The sequence below is a fragment of the Chaetura pelagica genome, unplaced genomic scaffold (assembly GCF_000747805.2).
Source record: "Chaetura pelagica isolate M959 unplaced genomic scaffold, ChaPel_1.0 scaffold453, whole genome shotgun sequence".
NCBI lineage: Eukaryota > Metazoa > Chordata > Aves > Apodiformes > Apodidae > Chaetura > Chaetura pelagica.
In genome coordinates this window covers 253,246-269,925 of record NW_009952879.1, presented here as the reverse complement: position 1 = coordinate 269,925, position 16,680 = coordinate 253,246, and the positions used below count along the sequence as shown (strand labels likewise).

Sequence of the window (16,680 nt, the reverse complement as noted above, 5' to 3'; positions counted from 1 at the left end):
ATCTGCCTTTCTTGGGAAGGACCACATACTTCCCCAGGCAAACAGAATTCCAGGCCTGTGGGCCATTTTTAATAGCTTTGGCACTCAGCAGGATGAACCTTGCAGCCCTGGCAAAGCATCCCACAACAGGGCACAACTCAGCAACTTTCTCTTCATGGCTCATATAAACCTGGTTTGTTTTAACTAGTAAATCAGCTATAAAGCTACATAAAAACATCCAAGAGGCCTACATCTAAAACGCTGGGTTTCAAATTAAGTAGTCACTTCACAGCCACCAGCCATTTGCAGGCAGATCACTGTGAGTAAATGTCTTTACTTGAAAGAGGAAACAATAAAAATGTTAATTTGAAAAATGTAAACTAATGATTATTCCCTCTAACTGCATGAATCGCCTTCCAGAACTCTCAGAGAGAGAATAAATGAACAGTCAGACAAAAGCCCTCCACCCATGAGCTGCTGTGGAATGTGTTATTTACTGCAATGATCCAGAGAATCCTGTAACCAAAGAAAGCAACTAAAGCTAAATGGGGCTTTTCACCATCCACACTCTTGGCTGGAGATCCCTCCTCCAGGGTCGCTCTGTCCCCGTCAGCAACATGAGAACTTAGTTTTCTTCATCAGAGGAGAGGCCTTCAATTTCATCCCTGTCTCCCCCAATTGCCATCCAGAATGCTTTGGCCACCTAAGAATGGACAAAGATTCCCCTCAAATGACTGAAGATTTTGCATTTACCAGCCAAAACCCAGAAACTGAGCAGCCACTGAATCCAGCAACCGTGTATCTGAGAACAAAGCTGATCCTCCCTGAAGTCAAGACATTTCAACAACACAGAGGCAGGAACTTGCAATTCATGGCAGGCACATGTGACACAAATCCTGTGGTAATAAAGGCAGGATTACATATTCCTTGAGCTGAAGGCTCTTCCATGGGCTGAAGTGGCAGCTGGCTTACCCCCTGCGTGATGGCAGGGCCTTCCCTGCAGAACTTGGGAAAGGGAAAAGCCTCTTCTGGGGTTTCAAAACTCCAGGTTTGTTACTCAGTCCCTGGGAGATTCCAGCCAGTCTCCCCTAGGACGGTGCAGTTTGTTCTTGTGCTCTTAAGACAGGAACTCTACAAGAGAAGTAACTATGGCTTGGAAAGGAAAAAAAAAATAATGCAGTCCCAAACACTCACCTTTTCTGCGTGCAGTTTTCTTTGTTCATGAGGCAACATTGCAGCTTTATCTGTAGAAAAGAACAGGACTCAGGTTGTCACACTCAGGAGTGAGCAGGGAGAGCAATGCCCACTGCAGCTGGTGTGAGGGGGCTACCCAGAAACAAGTTTAAGGTCATAAAAAATGAATCTTATTTAGTGAGAGTGACTGTCAACTCCCAAACACCTGATGCTTCTGAGCACACTAGATTTCACCTCACACATCTGTAGCTTTAAGCTGCAAGGCTGGCACATGGTTGTAGAGCTCAAAAGAAGCCAAACAAGTCTTGTTGTGGGTTTGCAGACAAATGCAGCATTAGCTCACAGACAGCACGGCAGCAGCCAGCTGAGCACCAGCTGCTGCTTTCAAGAGCACTATCAAGATGAAGGGCAAATGAATGAAAGGATGAGCTACTTATGAAGAATCTCAGGCAGGAGAACAGGGATTGTACAGTCTTTTCAGCTCACACGCTGGCTTTCACGTGACAAGAGGAGGTGACACAGCTCAGTGTGCCTCTCTGGGGCATTACCTTTCATTTCCTTCAGCTTTGAGAAGAGCCGTTCGAAGCTCTCCAGGTCGCTGTCTCTGGTAGTGAGGTTGGCCAACTCCTGGATGTCCATGTCCAAAACAGGGTCTGAAAGCAGTGCATCCAGCTCAGCTAAGGTAAATCCCTGCTCTGTCAGCAGCTAGGAAAGCCTTTCTGACAGCAACATCTGCATAGCCTGTTTGCAAAGCCCCCCCCCCTTCACCCACATGAGGGAAAGAATGTCCTGACTGTTCAGAGACAACTCCTGGCATCCTGTCACTGGTGGTGAACTTTGACAGGCTGCATTGCAAGAGTGGCTTTGAGTTCATCCAGTATTTAAGGTTTCTTGATTATTAGAAAATGATTTGTCAGGAACAGCCACAGAGTAAATGAAAGAGTAACAAGACTTAAGCTCAGACCACAACTACCACCACCCAGCCTTTGGGTCTGCCCCTACAGCTTGTAAAAAAGTCCCATCTCCTGGAATGGTGCAATTATTTAAGGACCTGTAGCTTAAAACACTTGAAGCTCTTGGGACTGACCCAAGTAGAGTCACTTCATCCCCCTCCTGCTGGGCCAAACTGGAGGGATTTTTCTCTGCAATTTATTCTGATAAAGATGTTTCTAGATCCACACAATAGAGCAGGGAACGTCATCAATCAGAGTTTCCAGCTGGTAGCACTGCAGGGGCTCTGTCCTTTCCAAACCTGGGCTAATTTTTCCAGGAAGGAGAACACCTCAAGTCTAAACAATTAACCTCTACTGGCTCTGGCAAGTGCATTTAGCCCACACTTTTCCTTGATAAGAAGCCAGTGGCTTTCTGGGACCCCCCCAGCCAGGGATCTGCCCAGCAGAGAAAGAGCTTACCTGCAGTGTTGTCCACCTGCTGGTTTTCTGTGCTAGCTCCACCTTCTCTGCTGTCTGAGTGGGATTCTTCACTGTCTGCTGCTGCTGGATTGGACTGTCAGGAAACAAGCAGGTATTAGTACCCAATAATGCACCTAAAAAGCGTCATCAGCAAATCAGGTGCTTCTTGTTTTGACTCAGAAAATCTCTTTATCAGAAACTGCCATTTTCTGCAGAACCCGCACCACGGGTGTTATGAAAAGCCACTTTTGCAAGACTGTGCCCAGGTGCCACGTGAGGGGTTTCTGTGATGGGTTTGTTACTGGTTTTTAAATAACACCATCAAGTGATAGTTGTTGTTTTGCATAAACTCCTGCTCTTGGCTGTTAATGAAAACCCACACACTGAGGGGAGCTTTTAGTAATCTCTCCTTGGATCCAGTGGGTTGTCTGAGGTCAGACCTTCCCACAGTGAGGAAGTCAGTGGGCTCAGGCCCCACCACTGGGCACACAGCCAGACACCTCCAGGGAAAGTGAGGAGTTCTGAGGCCAGGTCCTGGAAACCAGCAAGCTCCCAGCCAGGAGCTGCCAGCTCCTGGGAACAGCTGTCTCAGGGGCACTTGTAAGAAACACGCAGAGAATTTTTCAGACCTCAGAAATGTTTCCTTTAAAACACATCCCAGCAGGCTGTGAAGCACCTCTTGAGAAAGGAGGAAAAGAGGAAAGCCCCCTCCCCAAGGAAGAAGCAACACAAGAACCAGCATGAGCAAAGATCAGTAAATATTATTATAAACAATATATATTATAGATAAAATTACTGTTTACTTCTGTGTCTTGGCTCTCTTCTGACCCAATGCTACAGTTGGCACCTGCTAATGTACTGAGAAGACCAAAGCCCTGGGTCCTGTCTGAAAACAAACCAGCTGTTAGTTTGATAGAAGGTGCAAGATTATTACAAATAGTTGTAATTAATCAGATGGGATTGAGACTATTTCAGGGGAGACACAAAGCACTCTGCAAAACTGTGTCAGGGTACTTGAAAATATATTTAAGCAGGTGTGTTGCTCAGCCTGGAGAAAAGGCTCCAGGGAGACCTTAGAGCACCTTCCAGTGCCTGAAGGGGCTCCAGGAAAACTGGGGAGGGACTTGGGACAAGGGCAGGGAGTGATGGGATGAGGGGGAATGGATTAAAACTTGAAGAGGGGAGATTTAGGTGAGACATTAGGAGGAAATTCTTCACTATGAGGGTGGTGATTGCTAATTCAGAATTAATGGAAGGACCCAGACATCAAATCCAACGTGTCTTCACACTAAAAGGTGCTTTGGGCTTCCCACAGCTGCCAACCTACTGTGTGTTTCAATGGCATTTTTAAAATTCAACTGAAAAAAAAGCTCATTCAAACCTAAAATTAATCATCTAAGATATCAGAGGCAGTGCAGTATTTTTAAATTAAACTAGCAGTATTTTTTTTAACTTTATATTAAAAATACAAATATATGTATAACAGGTGATATTATGAGGTGGTTGTTTTTCTAAGCCATGTTTTCATCTGGCATTGCACTGAGTAGTCAATACTTGCAGTTACACAAATATTAAGATTACTGTTTTAAACAAATGTGTTTTCAATTAATACTACACTAATGACTAAACTTCAGACTCAGATGCTGAGATGATGTCATTTTTATGCACTGCCCAACTTTGCCATTTATACAAAATTTCATTTTGAAGAGTTGAATCTGTAACTCAAACCATCAGCTCTCTAGAAAACATGTAAACACATCTCCATTAGAGAGCACTGCGAAGACTTCATTTCCTGTTTAAGAGTCTCCACCGTGTCCTTGGGCCAACGTGTGTCCTTTCCCAGTCCTCTTCTCCCCTGGTGCTCCCCCCAGCAGGGATTTCTTGCAACTGACTCTGATTACATCTGGGGAAGAACAACCCCATGTACCAGTACAGGCTGGGGACTGACCTGCTAGAGGGCAGGGTAGGAGAAAGGGACCTGGGGGTCCTGGTGGACAGGAGGATGACCATGAGCCAGCAATGTGCCCTTGTGGCCAAGAAAGCCAATGGCCTTCTGGGGTGCATTAGAAAGGGTGTGGTTAGTAGGTCAGGGGAGGTTCTCCTCCCCCTCTGTTCTGCCTTTGTGCATCTGGAATATTATGTCCAGTTCTGGGCCCCTCGGTTCAAGAAGGACAGGGAACTACTTGAAAGAGTCTAGCTCAGAGCCACAAAGATGACGGAGTGGAACATCTCCCTGATGAGGAAAGGCTGAGGGAGCTGGGTGTCTTGAGCTTGGAGGAGACCGAGGAGCGACCTCATCAGTGTTTACAAATATGTTGAGGGTGAGTGTCAGGAGGACAGAACCAGGCTTTGTTCAGTGATGTCCAGTGATAGGACAAGGGACAGTGGGGGCAAAGAGGGACACAGGAGGTTCCACATAAACATCAGAAAAAACTTCTTTCCTGTGAGAGTGACAGAGCACTGGAACAGGCTGCCCAGAGAGGCTGTGGAGGCTCCTTCACTGGAGACATTCAAACCTGCCTGGACACGGTTCTGTGTGATGTGCTCTGGGTGCCCCTGCTCTGGCAGGGGGGTTGGACTGGATGATCCTTCCAGGGCCCTTCCAACCCCTAGGATTCTGTGATTGATACAGTTCTAGTGCTTTAACAGATCCCTCACCAAGGGGCTGGGAAGAAGTCAAGCAGTCCAGCCAAATGAACGGCCTTAAAAATGTTCACCTGCAAGTGACTTGGCAGCCCAGGGAGTTGGCCAGCTAAATTAACAGGTAATTAGGTGAGAAAAGACTTGCAACCCAAAGCAAAGCAGCTTCCCCAAGATTCAGAGCTGGTTTTAGGGAGACTGTAGAGATGGACACTTAGCCAATTTCTGAGTCATCTGAAGCAAGATTGGACATTGCAGTCCAGAATGTACTTGAGAAAGAACATTCCCACGTTGGCAGAGGAGTGGATGAAGTGACCTCACCATGCACCTCTTTCAGATCTAGGATGTTAGTTCACCCTGTACAGAACAGAGTGGCTCCATCCCCATCACCAGCACAAACACATCACCTCAGCCAGCCTAATAATTACAAACTGTTGTCCCAGCTAGAAAGACCTGGACCCTCCAGCAGGGATCTCTGAAAAGCAGCTATTTCTGTCTGGATCCATGATTACGGAGGTGGCAGATGTAACACTTGCAGGCACACCCATGAAAAAAGCCTTTCTATAAACTCTGTATTGAATGTAAAACTTATTTCAGCTTCTGGGAGCAAGACAGGACATGGCTGATGCCCTGCACAGGGTTCTTACAGCACCAAGGCCAAAAAATGCCTCACTCATTGTAGCAGTTAGTGGCTCCATGACGATGATGATGGCTTTTATCAGATGTCACTCATCAGTAGCTGTGGATCTCCAGCACACTGCTCTGAGCAGTGTTTCAGAATATATATATATATATAGTTATTTATATATATATAGTTATTTTTATATGTGTTCATTTTCTCTGCCTTTATCTACTATTCTTCTCTAATCTGTCTCTAGCAGCCACATGGTTAACCTGACTTCCATATAAAATTGGAATGAAAAAGTAAAACTTCTTAATTTGTTTAAATAACTCAGTTTAAACAGTCGCTGTAAATCAGGCTAATTGTTTGTAAATGGAGCCAATTCCTGGCCCCACCCTAGGTAACCAGCTTCAGCTGGGATCACTGAGCAGGGATTTAAGCAGGAGAGGAGTCAAGCAGCTGATTCTAGAGAGCAGGAAGTTGTTTCTCTTCTCACTACCTTGGTGAGCTGGTTCTGCTTTTGAAGGGGGGAGCTGAGGACAATGGCTCGGCCCCACCTTGATGGGAGGAAGATGTTAGCTGAAGAATGACTTCTCTTTTGCACAAAACCCACCTGATTCTCAGACTGGTGGGAGCTCTGAGGCCTGAAGAACCACCAGCTCTTTGCCAACTGCAGAAGGGAATTGCTCCCTGAAGACTCTCAGGTAAGACTGCTGGGTTTTCTTTCAGTAGAGGCAATGCTGCTTTATTTACTCACAAAGCATGTAGTATTGTTTGATATTTATAATTCATTTAGGCAATATTTATTATTTATTTTCATGAACTGATGTGAGAATGAATGTATTTAATGATTAGAAAAAAAAATCAAAAGCTCAAGAATTTTCTCAATGGGGGTGTGAAAAACTACTTAAGAATTGTGCTTAGGTTTAAAATATCCACAAATAACAGGTTTAATGCCTGTACTTGAAAAAAGTCACTCATGCTCTGCCTGTGAAGTTAAATGCTCATACACAGAGATAGCTGAAGTAAGGCTGTAACATGGGGTGGATGTGGACAGTTACACTTCAGTGCCAGAAGCTTTTAGTACTACAGAAGTATCCTGTACTCCATGAAAAATCTTCCTATGAATTTTGAGTGCATGGTTTCTGAATGGCCAGCAGTCACAAGGCATTCAGGAGGAAACCTGGAGCTGGATTTACATGGCTGCCAGTCTGCAGGATCAGGAGGAAGTGGAAAACAAAAGATACTTTACAGGTTGTGAAAAGGTTTATTTTAAGTAAAATGAGCTCAACAGTTTCCCTTTGAAGGCACTCAGGCTGCAACAACTTCCAAATATAGCTTACTTCCTGAGGGGTTTGTAGTAACATGCATCAATGCTGTGTGGTTTCTGTACTGTGGAGACAGAAAATCTGGATTTTCAAGGAGTCTGACCTTTACAGAACACACTAATGATGCACAGGAGTTTCCCCACACCAAGAACTGAACTGTGACTAAGTTCTGTAAGGTGGCATCTGCCAAAGGCAGGAAATGTGCTACTCAGCAATGGGTTTTAGCACCAGGGAGATCACACCATCTCAGATGGCTCCTATTTCTGTGCAAGGGTTACCTTCAGTTAGACCTTAGCTTGACCTCATTCTGATGTGGGTTAAGAAACACTCAAAAGGCTACCTTAAATACAAAAAATTAAGATTATTGCTTTAGCAGCTCTCATGCTTGCTGACACCCAGAAAGCATCCTGCAGTGACAGGAGGCAGCAGAAGCATCCCAAGCCCTCCACAGGAGTGAAATGTTCCTGCATTTCCTGCAACAGCTTGTGTTATTAGAAAGGTAATTCCAGGTTTTCAAGTAAATGGAAGCATGTACACTTGCAGTTATCCAGGGCCAGCCACAGCACTGCCTTTTCTAATGAGCCCAACCCTAGTGGGATTTTTCCAAAACTCTAACCACCTGATAGTCAATTATCTGCATGGAATTATGAGGTTGCCTGGCTTTTGTACTGTTTTCAAAAAATTCTGTAGTTTCCATGTACTCATGTGGGGTTTTCTGTAGGGGAGACAGTCCTTCCTGCAATGCACTTGATATGTTCTTCAGCAGACACTTGAAATCACTTCTTTGCCATAGCTCATCTCTACACTTGCTATTTTCATCCCTGTTCCAAATTATTTTATTTTAAAAAAACCTAACCAATTTTGTATTTCACACTTACTACTTCTACACCAAACCATGCCTCAGTTTTCAGGCCATTCTGGTAATGACTAGCTATTTGTTGCTAGAGTTTGGTGGAATAAGTGTTCATTTTTCATTGGAATTTGGAGAATTAGTGGAATATTTAACTCAAGTTGTTGGTAGAGAGGAGGTTAAAGTGCAGGGAGAGCAGGAACAGCTGCTGAAACAGGGATAAGTCCCACTGATTGCCTTGAAGTTTCTCTGTGCATTATGGCCAATGAAAGCAGCAGCTGAGCCCCTGCTATTCCGTGTGAAATGCTGAGGAGTGCTCTAGTTCTTCCCAGACTGATGCTGTAGTTGCTCAGTTTAAATGTTTGCTCAGACCACCAAGGCCTGTAGGCCTGGTGCTCTCCCCAGCTAATAAAGAGGAAGCTTTTACTCACCACTCTTCATGACTACATTGGACCACACGTTGGCATTCAGGGCTTGGACAATTCGTTTCACTCCAGTGGACTCTGGGAAGTCATCTAAACCAGAAGAGACAGACATTGTTCTCCTGACAATGACACCAAAACCATCACATGTCTGGAAGGAGGGAGCTATGTCTGAATGCCTGCTCTCTCCTGCTGCTATCTGTAAGATTTACTGCTTTTGTTACGAAACATTGATTTCTGGCCTCTGCTTCATGAGAGGCCAAACAAACCCAAATCAGTGTCTCAGATCCTGGCTGAGGCTTCTAGGTTTCCTGCACTGTAGGCTCATTTGTGGAGAGACCTGCATTCTGAGTGGGGTTTTGCTGAACATTTAGCATGAGGCCTGTATTGTTAAGTGACAGGACAAGGGGTAGTGGTTTTAAACTGGAAGAGGGTACATTCAGGTTAGACATCAGGAAGAAATTCTTCACTATGAGGGCAGTAAGGCACTGGAACAGGTTGCCTAGGAAGGTTATTGATGCCTCCTCCCTGGAGGTGTTCAGTACCAGGTTGGATGATGCTTTGAGCAACCTGGTGTAGTGACAGGTGCCCCTGCTTATAGCAGGGAGGTTAGAACCTGTTGATCTTTAAGTACCCTTCCAACCTTTGTAATTCTGTAAATAGTAGCAGCAAATTTAACAGGAACAGAAAATTAAGTTGCTGTTAAAAGGAGGGCATCTTTTCCCCCAAAGATCTTTCAGAGTGGCTGTATGACACAGATGCTAGAATTACTTTTCTTCCTTTGGAAAGTAAAGAACTTCAGCCATTTAAAAAAATGAGATGCTTGCTAAAAATGAAATTATCATTGTAAAGCAATCTCAAAAACTAATGTTCCAGTAATGCTGGGAATTACATCAACTGGAAAGACCAGGGGAAGCATTAATAGGGCTTTAGCTTCTTCACTGAATAGATGTTACACCACTTTGTACAAAGTCAGTTTTCCCATTTCCTCTGTTTAGTCAGCTTCCCATGTTTGTCTCACAAAGCAACAGGGGAAAAGAAAAACAACCAAACTTTGGATACAAAAATGTGATTGTTTCAAAATCAAACTATTCTAGGATGACTCAGAGACAGGTGCAGTAATTAAAACCGCTTTCAAACATGAACTTAAAGCTGTCTGTGACCTCTGAGATCAAATAGTTTGCCCTCCATGACACCCTGTTTAGTTTTGTACCAGAGTCATTATCAGGAGTCTCATCTCAAGAGTTCTTGTCCTTACTGCACAAACAACTCACACTGTCCTCATAGCAAGAGCCCCAGTTCATTTGTGAGGAGTCAGAATTTTTAATCAGATACTAGCCCAGTATGTTTACTGTATCCATTCTATCTTTTGTAATCCATATGGTATGTTTATGGGGTAAATGGTATTCACTGGAACACTTCTCCTCCTGTGCAGGAGTTCCAGTGAATCAAAGACTGTATTAAAAAAATCCAGGAAAGAACACAAATCTTAATATTCTGAAGATTAACATCCTGGATTGTTATTGCCATTACTTATCTAGTGGTAGGGTTCCCTGCTCATGGCAGGGGATGATCTTTAAGGTTCCTTCCAACCTCAGTGATTCTGTGAGTACTTGTATTATTTAAACAGTAAATAGCTTGGCCAGCTAATGGTAAATAATTTGATTTAATGTTACTAGTATTTCCTTTTAAACCACTTCATAAGCAGGGTACAGTTTGAGGGGTACCAACTTCCAATTTTTCTTCTACAAATTGGAAATAGGTGCATCCCTGCCTCCCTGCCTAACTAAGTGCCAAAAAGAAATACAGGCAGGGGGAGGAGGAGGGTTCTGAGCTACTCAAGACAGTTTTTATCTAAGCCTTTAAAGGGGGGCAAGGGGGAAACTTGAGTTCTAGCTTAAAAGACCTTTAGGCTGAATTATTTTTGGTGACAGCTATGTGCTTGGTGAACCTGAAATAGAGTGAATATTAGGAACTAATTCCACTCAGGCTTGGAAACAGAGAGTCACTTATTTCATTTTGGTTCTGTAGAGGTAAGATGTAAACACTTTTTTTGTCCCACAGAAAGGGGTGATAAGGCTGCTGCTGATAAGGCTGTCAGGAAATGCACAGTTGCTTTTCTGTAGTGGAACATCACACATTACTCTTCTGACTTGATAGGATTTTGTTGAGCTCTGGTCAGCCAGTGATTCTGAAACTGGTTGATTTCCTGTGTAACAGTGGGTGCTATGCTAAAATGTTTTTAACACTCTCCCCTTCTCAGTCCATCATCTCACTATTTCAATTATGTCTGTCATCTCTTGGTATGTACAGTGGTTTTCCCAGTATTTTTTAAAAGCCAGCTTTCCTGCCCTTGTGCATCTCTCTGGTTCTTGGGGTTTTTTTAGATTTATTTCCAGAGTTGGAGTATAAATACTCGTGATCTATCACTACAGACCTAGGGCTAGTGCCAGAAAAAGGAGCAGATATTATTTTTATGTAGGTGCTACATAAACAGCAGCTGTATTTGGGAGGAGACAAACAGAATTTCTTGGAGGAAATAACCTCCTCCTCCTCCTGACCTTTTATAGCTGATACTAAGCCTCACCAACTGGGAGCATTCCATGCTGTAATCATGTAGCACATAAACAATTGCAAGGGGCATAACTTTATTTAGAAGATATTTTGGTGTACTTAGTCTAAAAATTAAAGCATACCATCTTCATCAGGCAGTTCCTCAGGGTTAAGTTCCACCAGTTCAAAGCCATGCTTGATGCACCATTCTTGAGCTTTCTGTCTGTTAACACCTAAAATTGGGGCACAGAAATACACAAACATACACACCTGGGACTAGTATCAGCAATTGAATCTTTAGCTACATTTTATTCTCAAAGTTGTTTGCTCATTCTGGATTGTATAGGGAAAAACTACATAGTAGCTGGTGTGGGTCCTTCATTCAACTTGGATTTGATCCCAGAAACTCCTTTAATTAAACAAACTCCTCCTTTGTTGTTTTTTTTGAGCACCATAAAATCAAATGCTTTGCAGTGGGCACACTCAAAGGGAAATGTAAGTGAAGTGCCACAGAGAACGAAGATTTGTATTACTCTAGGTTTTACTCTGAATTAAATTACTGGGATGTATCTGCATCTTGCAGCTTGCTGTTGTATTGCAGATAATCATCTAGAACCAAAGCAAATGTGTTTAATGTCCAAATGGTCAAAAAAGTACAAAAAAAGATTGTACTTTCCACTGCAGTTCAGCAACCAACAGTCATCATTCTTCACCAGAGAGTATCACCAACATCCACCAATATGAATTTCAGGTACCTGGCAGAGCATGCTGGCATACTGGGAATGGGATCCACAGAGCCCATTTTCAGCAACCTTCTAAAATCCTGGTTCAGTTTTAACCACAACTAGCTTACAACTTCTGCTTCTAGTTACAAGAGGAACCTGGCTCTTCACAATCAGATCTCAAGCCCAGGATCCCACAGATATTTTGAGAAACAACTGTGTTGATTTAATTAGAAAATAAATTACTGTGCAAGGTTAATAACTAAGTCAGGATGGAACTTTGCTGGGTTTCATACCATCTTCAGATACTCTGTTACAAACCAGGATCATGACTTCTGGTAACCACTCCTCTGTCAGGGGAAGCCATTTGGAGACACTATCCAATCCAGACTTCTAAAGGGGGAAAAAGGATAAAAGTTCTTTTGAATACATCCTCAAATACTTCAGTATTAAATCATTGATTGTATTAGAAGCAAATGTAGTAAGGAAATAAACTAGGCTGCATATATCATGGATACCAAGTATGTTTAAGATACTTGTGTATAAGTCAACTTCTGATTAGAATACAACTTCCTTCTGACTCTTGACTTCCCTCACAGATGAGTTAATCCTACTGCCCTCAGTCTTCCTTTCATGTTTAATATTAATTATGCAATCTTAGTGTAGATTAGGAAAGATTTTTAGTTAAGGCTAATCATGAGAACTTCACTTTCAGCCTGTGTCAGGTTTAGTGTGCTGCTGCTGCATCTTCCACACTGAGGTGGATATTATGGGGGCTGCTGAACTACTCCCACTGTTCTGGTTCAGGCTGAGACAGCCCCAAGATGTCTGGTTAAAGGTCTTTGTTGAAAGTGCTTTGCATCCTTTCCCATCTATAGTGAAAAACAGCTACTTATTTACAGTTTGGGGGGGCCTTAGGATCTTTCTGGGTGTTGCTAAAGTATTGCTGTTGCTGCTGCCAGCTTAGTAGAAAGAATTTTGGGTGAAATGCTAGCACTGAATCTTATAGTTAGCTGCCTCATTCCTGACTATCCTAAAGCAGCCTTGCTGAACTGGTACCAGTTTGGAGTACAGCTGGAGGTGGTGGGCTGGGGGAGGAGCTGCCTACCTTTGTGGCATCTCTCCACCCTCAAACCTCTCTTCCAGCTGGAGTATTATACTAAAAGGGAAGAAAACTGTTTCCACTGATAGCAGGCATAAATTAACATTGATCTACTGACAATTAATAGACCAGTCTGAAAGGAATGGCTGGCACAAGATGGAGAGAATATGATTTGTGGTTATCACTGTGCTGAGACAATTACATCACCCAGACCAAGCACTAGAATAAAGCAGGGGAGTCTTACTGTGGTGCTGTCGAAGTACACAACAAATGCTTGCACAGATTCAGCAACCTCTTCAGTGACAAGAAAGGTGTCTGGTACCACACAGAGGTGAATATCTGCAGAATAGTATTTATTGTCTATTGTCCAGGGGTAAAAATTCACTCTTCCACTTGTAGTTGCACCCACAGTAAGGTCATCTTTCCCTGTGATACCTGGAAGAAAGAAAATGAATGAGACAGATGACAAAACCAGCACCAAAACCATAATTTGTCTAGAGAAGTTTGGGACAATGCCAACACAGAGCTATCTCTACTTACTATAATGAACAGCATATATTTAAGATCTTTAAAAATTCAAACTCAATTTGTTACTATGTCCTAGAGTGTATTACTTAGCTTCCCAATGAGTTTATTAGCTAGCTTTCAAAATAAAATATGGTAAAGAAAGCATTTTTTTCCTGGAAATGCCTTTTAAAGTGTTAGCCTCAAACTCACTACCTGCAAACAGGAGAGAATACCTAGACTTCAATATAGCAGACACAAACCTTCCATCTTTGGTCAGATGGAAAGAACTGCTTGACTGTGATTAAAACTTGAAGCTAACTAATGAAAAAATAAACCAAGCTGCTACAATTCAGTTGTAATTCCCATTAAATTCCATGTAGGAGTTCAACAATTAAAATCCAAGGCAGTGCTTTGATAATGTCATGTTAAACACTGCCCTTCGTGTGCTGGTAGCAACCTCCACTGTCTGCAGTCTCATAGCATGACAGCCACCTGGTGGCGCTGAGCTAGTTGGTAGCAGAGCACTCCATCTACATTCTCCTGGAAAGGGCAGATTATCTTGTCCAAGCTAGACAGCCCTATGGCCACTTTATACACAGGTCAATTATATATTAATTGACTGAGTCATTCAGAATTTCCTTGGGCATCACAAGAGGTAAAAAACATTAAGTACATGGACCTTCAAAGATTTTAAGGGCCATATTTTAAAGGTAGTGAGACAGTTCCTGGAGATGACAGAACAGGCTGTTCCCTGAGCAGTTTGGGCATTAATTTGAAATGATCTGTGTCTTAAAAAAGGCAGGTAAACCCACTGCTGAGGTTGCCACAGAAAGGTTCAATGATTGTTGCAGCTAACTGCCAAGTCTGAGAAATCTGACTGGTGAATGAGTGTGGTGCACAGGACATGACAGAGCAGAGCTCTAAACCAGAAGGAATTATTTGCAGCAGTGAGGAGAAGGACACAGTGAATCTGAGGGAGAAATTTGACCTTGGAAACAAGCCTGGGATGGAATTGCCTGTCTAGGTTTCTCAAAAAAAGCAAGGGAAAAAGAAAGGAAAGAATGCCACATCTACATGTTTTCTTCCAGGCTAAGAAAGTTTGACTTTTTAATTTAGATGACAATAGTTTTCAAAGTAATTGGTCTTCAGGCAGAAGCTATTCTGTGATTAGACTACCCCTGTCACCCTAAGGCTGGGGGATCTGACACTGAGTAAATACCACACAAACCTTGATGCTGAACTTAGCATCCTGAGAGCACTGGCTTGCTCATACAAACATGGGAACTATCAGTCCAGTTAACCAAAAGCAGTGATCTTAAAAGGTTTTCACTCTTTCACAGGTATTTAATCACACTTTAGGAGCACATATCAGTTCCAGTGGCACATAAAAGCTGTTTTCTCCATTCTTATGTTACAAAATCTTGGGCATATGGATGTCTGCTTGCCCTGAAACAGCTCATGGTGAGACTGGGGTCACCTTGCAGCAGGTGTTTCCACCTTGTTTGCACTAGCTGATGTTATGCTCTACTGATACAAGGCAAACACCCAGGCATCCATCTTTCAGGAAAGCACAGAACAGCTTCCCTGTTTTAGACCTAAACTTTTCAATTGAGGCTACACAAATCTCACAATCATAGAATGGTTCCAGTTGGAAGGGACCTTAAAGATCTAGTACCAACCTCTAAGTCATACATCAAGTCTCCCCTTCCTCAGAAATCTCTCCAAGTAATGAGCAAAACAGAACATCGAACAAGAGTGTAGCACTTTAAAAATCTATGGCTTTCATGTACATATTCTGTTATAATAAAGGCATTTCAGAAATATTAGTTAAGTGCTATATATGGTATAATTTAGCTTGGTATCTTTGGTAAAAAGGAGTATATTAATATATGTGCTAAATGTTACCAGACTAGGAGGATTTTAAACATGTGAGAGCCAATGGAGTAGCTTTCACACTGGATATAATGTGATAAAACTCCAGCAACTGGGAGAGTAAACAGGTTATGCAGGTAATGTCACTGTTATGTCCAAAACCCAAGGATGCCTTTTCTTTCTGGAATTATCTGCTGCCTAATTTTTCAAATGCAGGTATGAATTTCATTTTCTGCCCTGAAAAACAGGTGTTTTGTTTGCAGGTTTTGAATGCCACAGAAAATATGCTGTAAAACTAGTGTTTTGACAGTTAAATAAGTGAAAATCAGCTCTAAACCAACAACTGCAAAGCAGTGCTATGAGAACCTAACAGCAAAAGAGCCCAGAGAAATTACTGAAACCCAGAAAACTGGGGACAAGAGTTAGAAAGCCAAAAGGAGGAAAACAGGGTGAGGAAGTGAAGTCAGTTCAAAAGTCACTCAGTGAAGTTAGCTACCACAGCAAGAATCAAAAAGGAAAGAACTTCTTTCCTATCAGCTTTTCTAAATCTTTTTTAAGAACTTTTCACATTTGCTTTACAAACAATTTTTTTTGTTGTTGCTACAAAAGGGTTCATGGATAAATTTAGGCCTCAAAATACTGCTGGAAGAATGAAGTGTCCCATTTCCCATTGCTTGCTACTGTTCCTGTATATTCAGCAGTCTTTTTTCATCCCATTGTGCTTCCAATTACCCATCATTTATCCCAAGAGCTTTTGCCAACCCCCTGTGAAATGTCTTTCCCAGTTAAAATAGATGTTGCACACTGAACTCGGGGGGCTGCAGGCACCTTCTGAAAGGATTCAGACTTGCCATGTCTCAGCCTGCACGTAGGGTTCTAAGAAATTACAGCAAAACAGCCTGATTACTGATGGTAGGAAACTAAATGCACTTTGGGCGTCTTGTGAATAGTTCTCTGCCACAAAAGTCTCTTGGACCAAATTGTTTTTTGGCCTTTAAACAAGCAGTGACTACAAAAGAAATATACACTGCAACTCAAACTGAGTTGTCATGGATATATTCTATGTTGGAACTAGTTGTAAAGATTCAAGGAATTTCTTTCCAGACAGCTTGTTTTAATGAAAGGTATATTCAGCCAGAATAGTTTCATATCTAATTTAAAGAATATTCATCAGAATAGAGGCCATTAAGTTTTATTTGGATACAGAATAAATGTCTAGAGAAATAATATGGGAAAATGAGGTGGCTTGTCAGACTTACCTCTAGTGAGTTACTTATTTTTAATTTTAAACTGCCCAGCCATTGAAAGTGTCAGTGGCTTGCCATCCAAAGAGCCTGGAAAACCAACTGAGTCACCCTTTGACCACAACAGTAGGGGGGTCTACTGGGCTGACTTAATTAACTTGCTTTTTTGTAGAGAAGTGGCTTGTTTAGATGACAGGAATGCAAACAGCCTTCAAATGCATCCCCATTAAAGA

The 16,680-nt window shown here is 42.4% G+C and overlaps 1 protein-coding gene across 1 annotated transcript; it reads right to left on the bottom strand.

Moving 5' to 3' along the window:
* Positions 1-588: 588 nt before the first annotated feature.
* On the bottom strand, positions 589-13,253 carry AAGAB (alpha- and gamma-adaptin binding protein). The gene is made up of 9 exons (XM_009995279.1): positions 13,069-13,253; positions 12,019-12,115; positions 11,144-11,233; positions 8,457-8,540; positions 3,389-3,471; positions 2,586-2,679; positions 1,722-1,826; positions 1,174-1,223; positions 589-682 (listed from the first exon to the last, which is right to left on the bottom strand). Exons 2-9 carry the CDS (start codon positions 12,050-12,052, stop codon positions 605-607), a joined length of 618 nt encoding a protein of 205 aa, XP_009993581.1. The 5' UTR covers positions 12,053-12,115; positions 13,069-13,253; the 3' UTR covers positions 589-604.
* Positions 13,254-16,680: the final 3,427 nt, after the last annotated feature.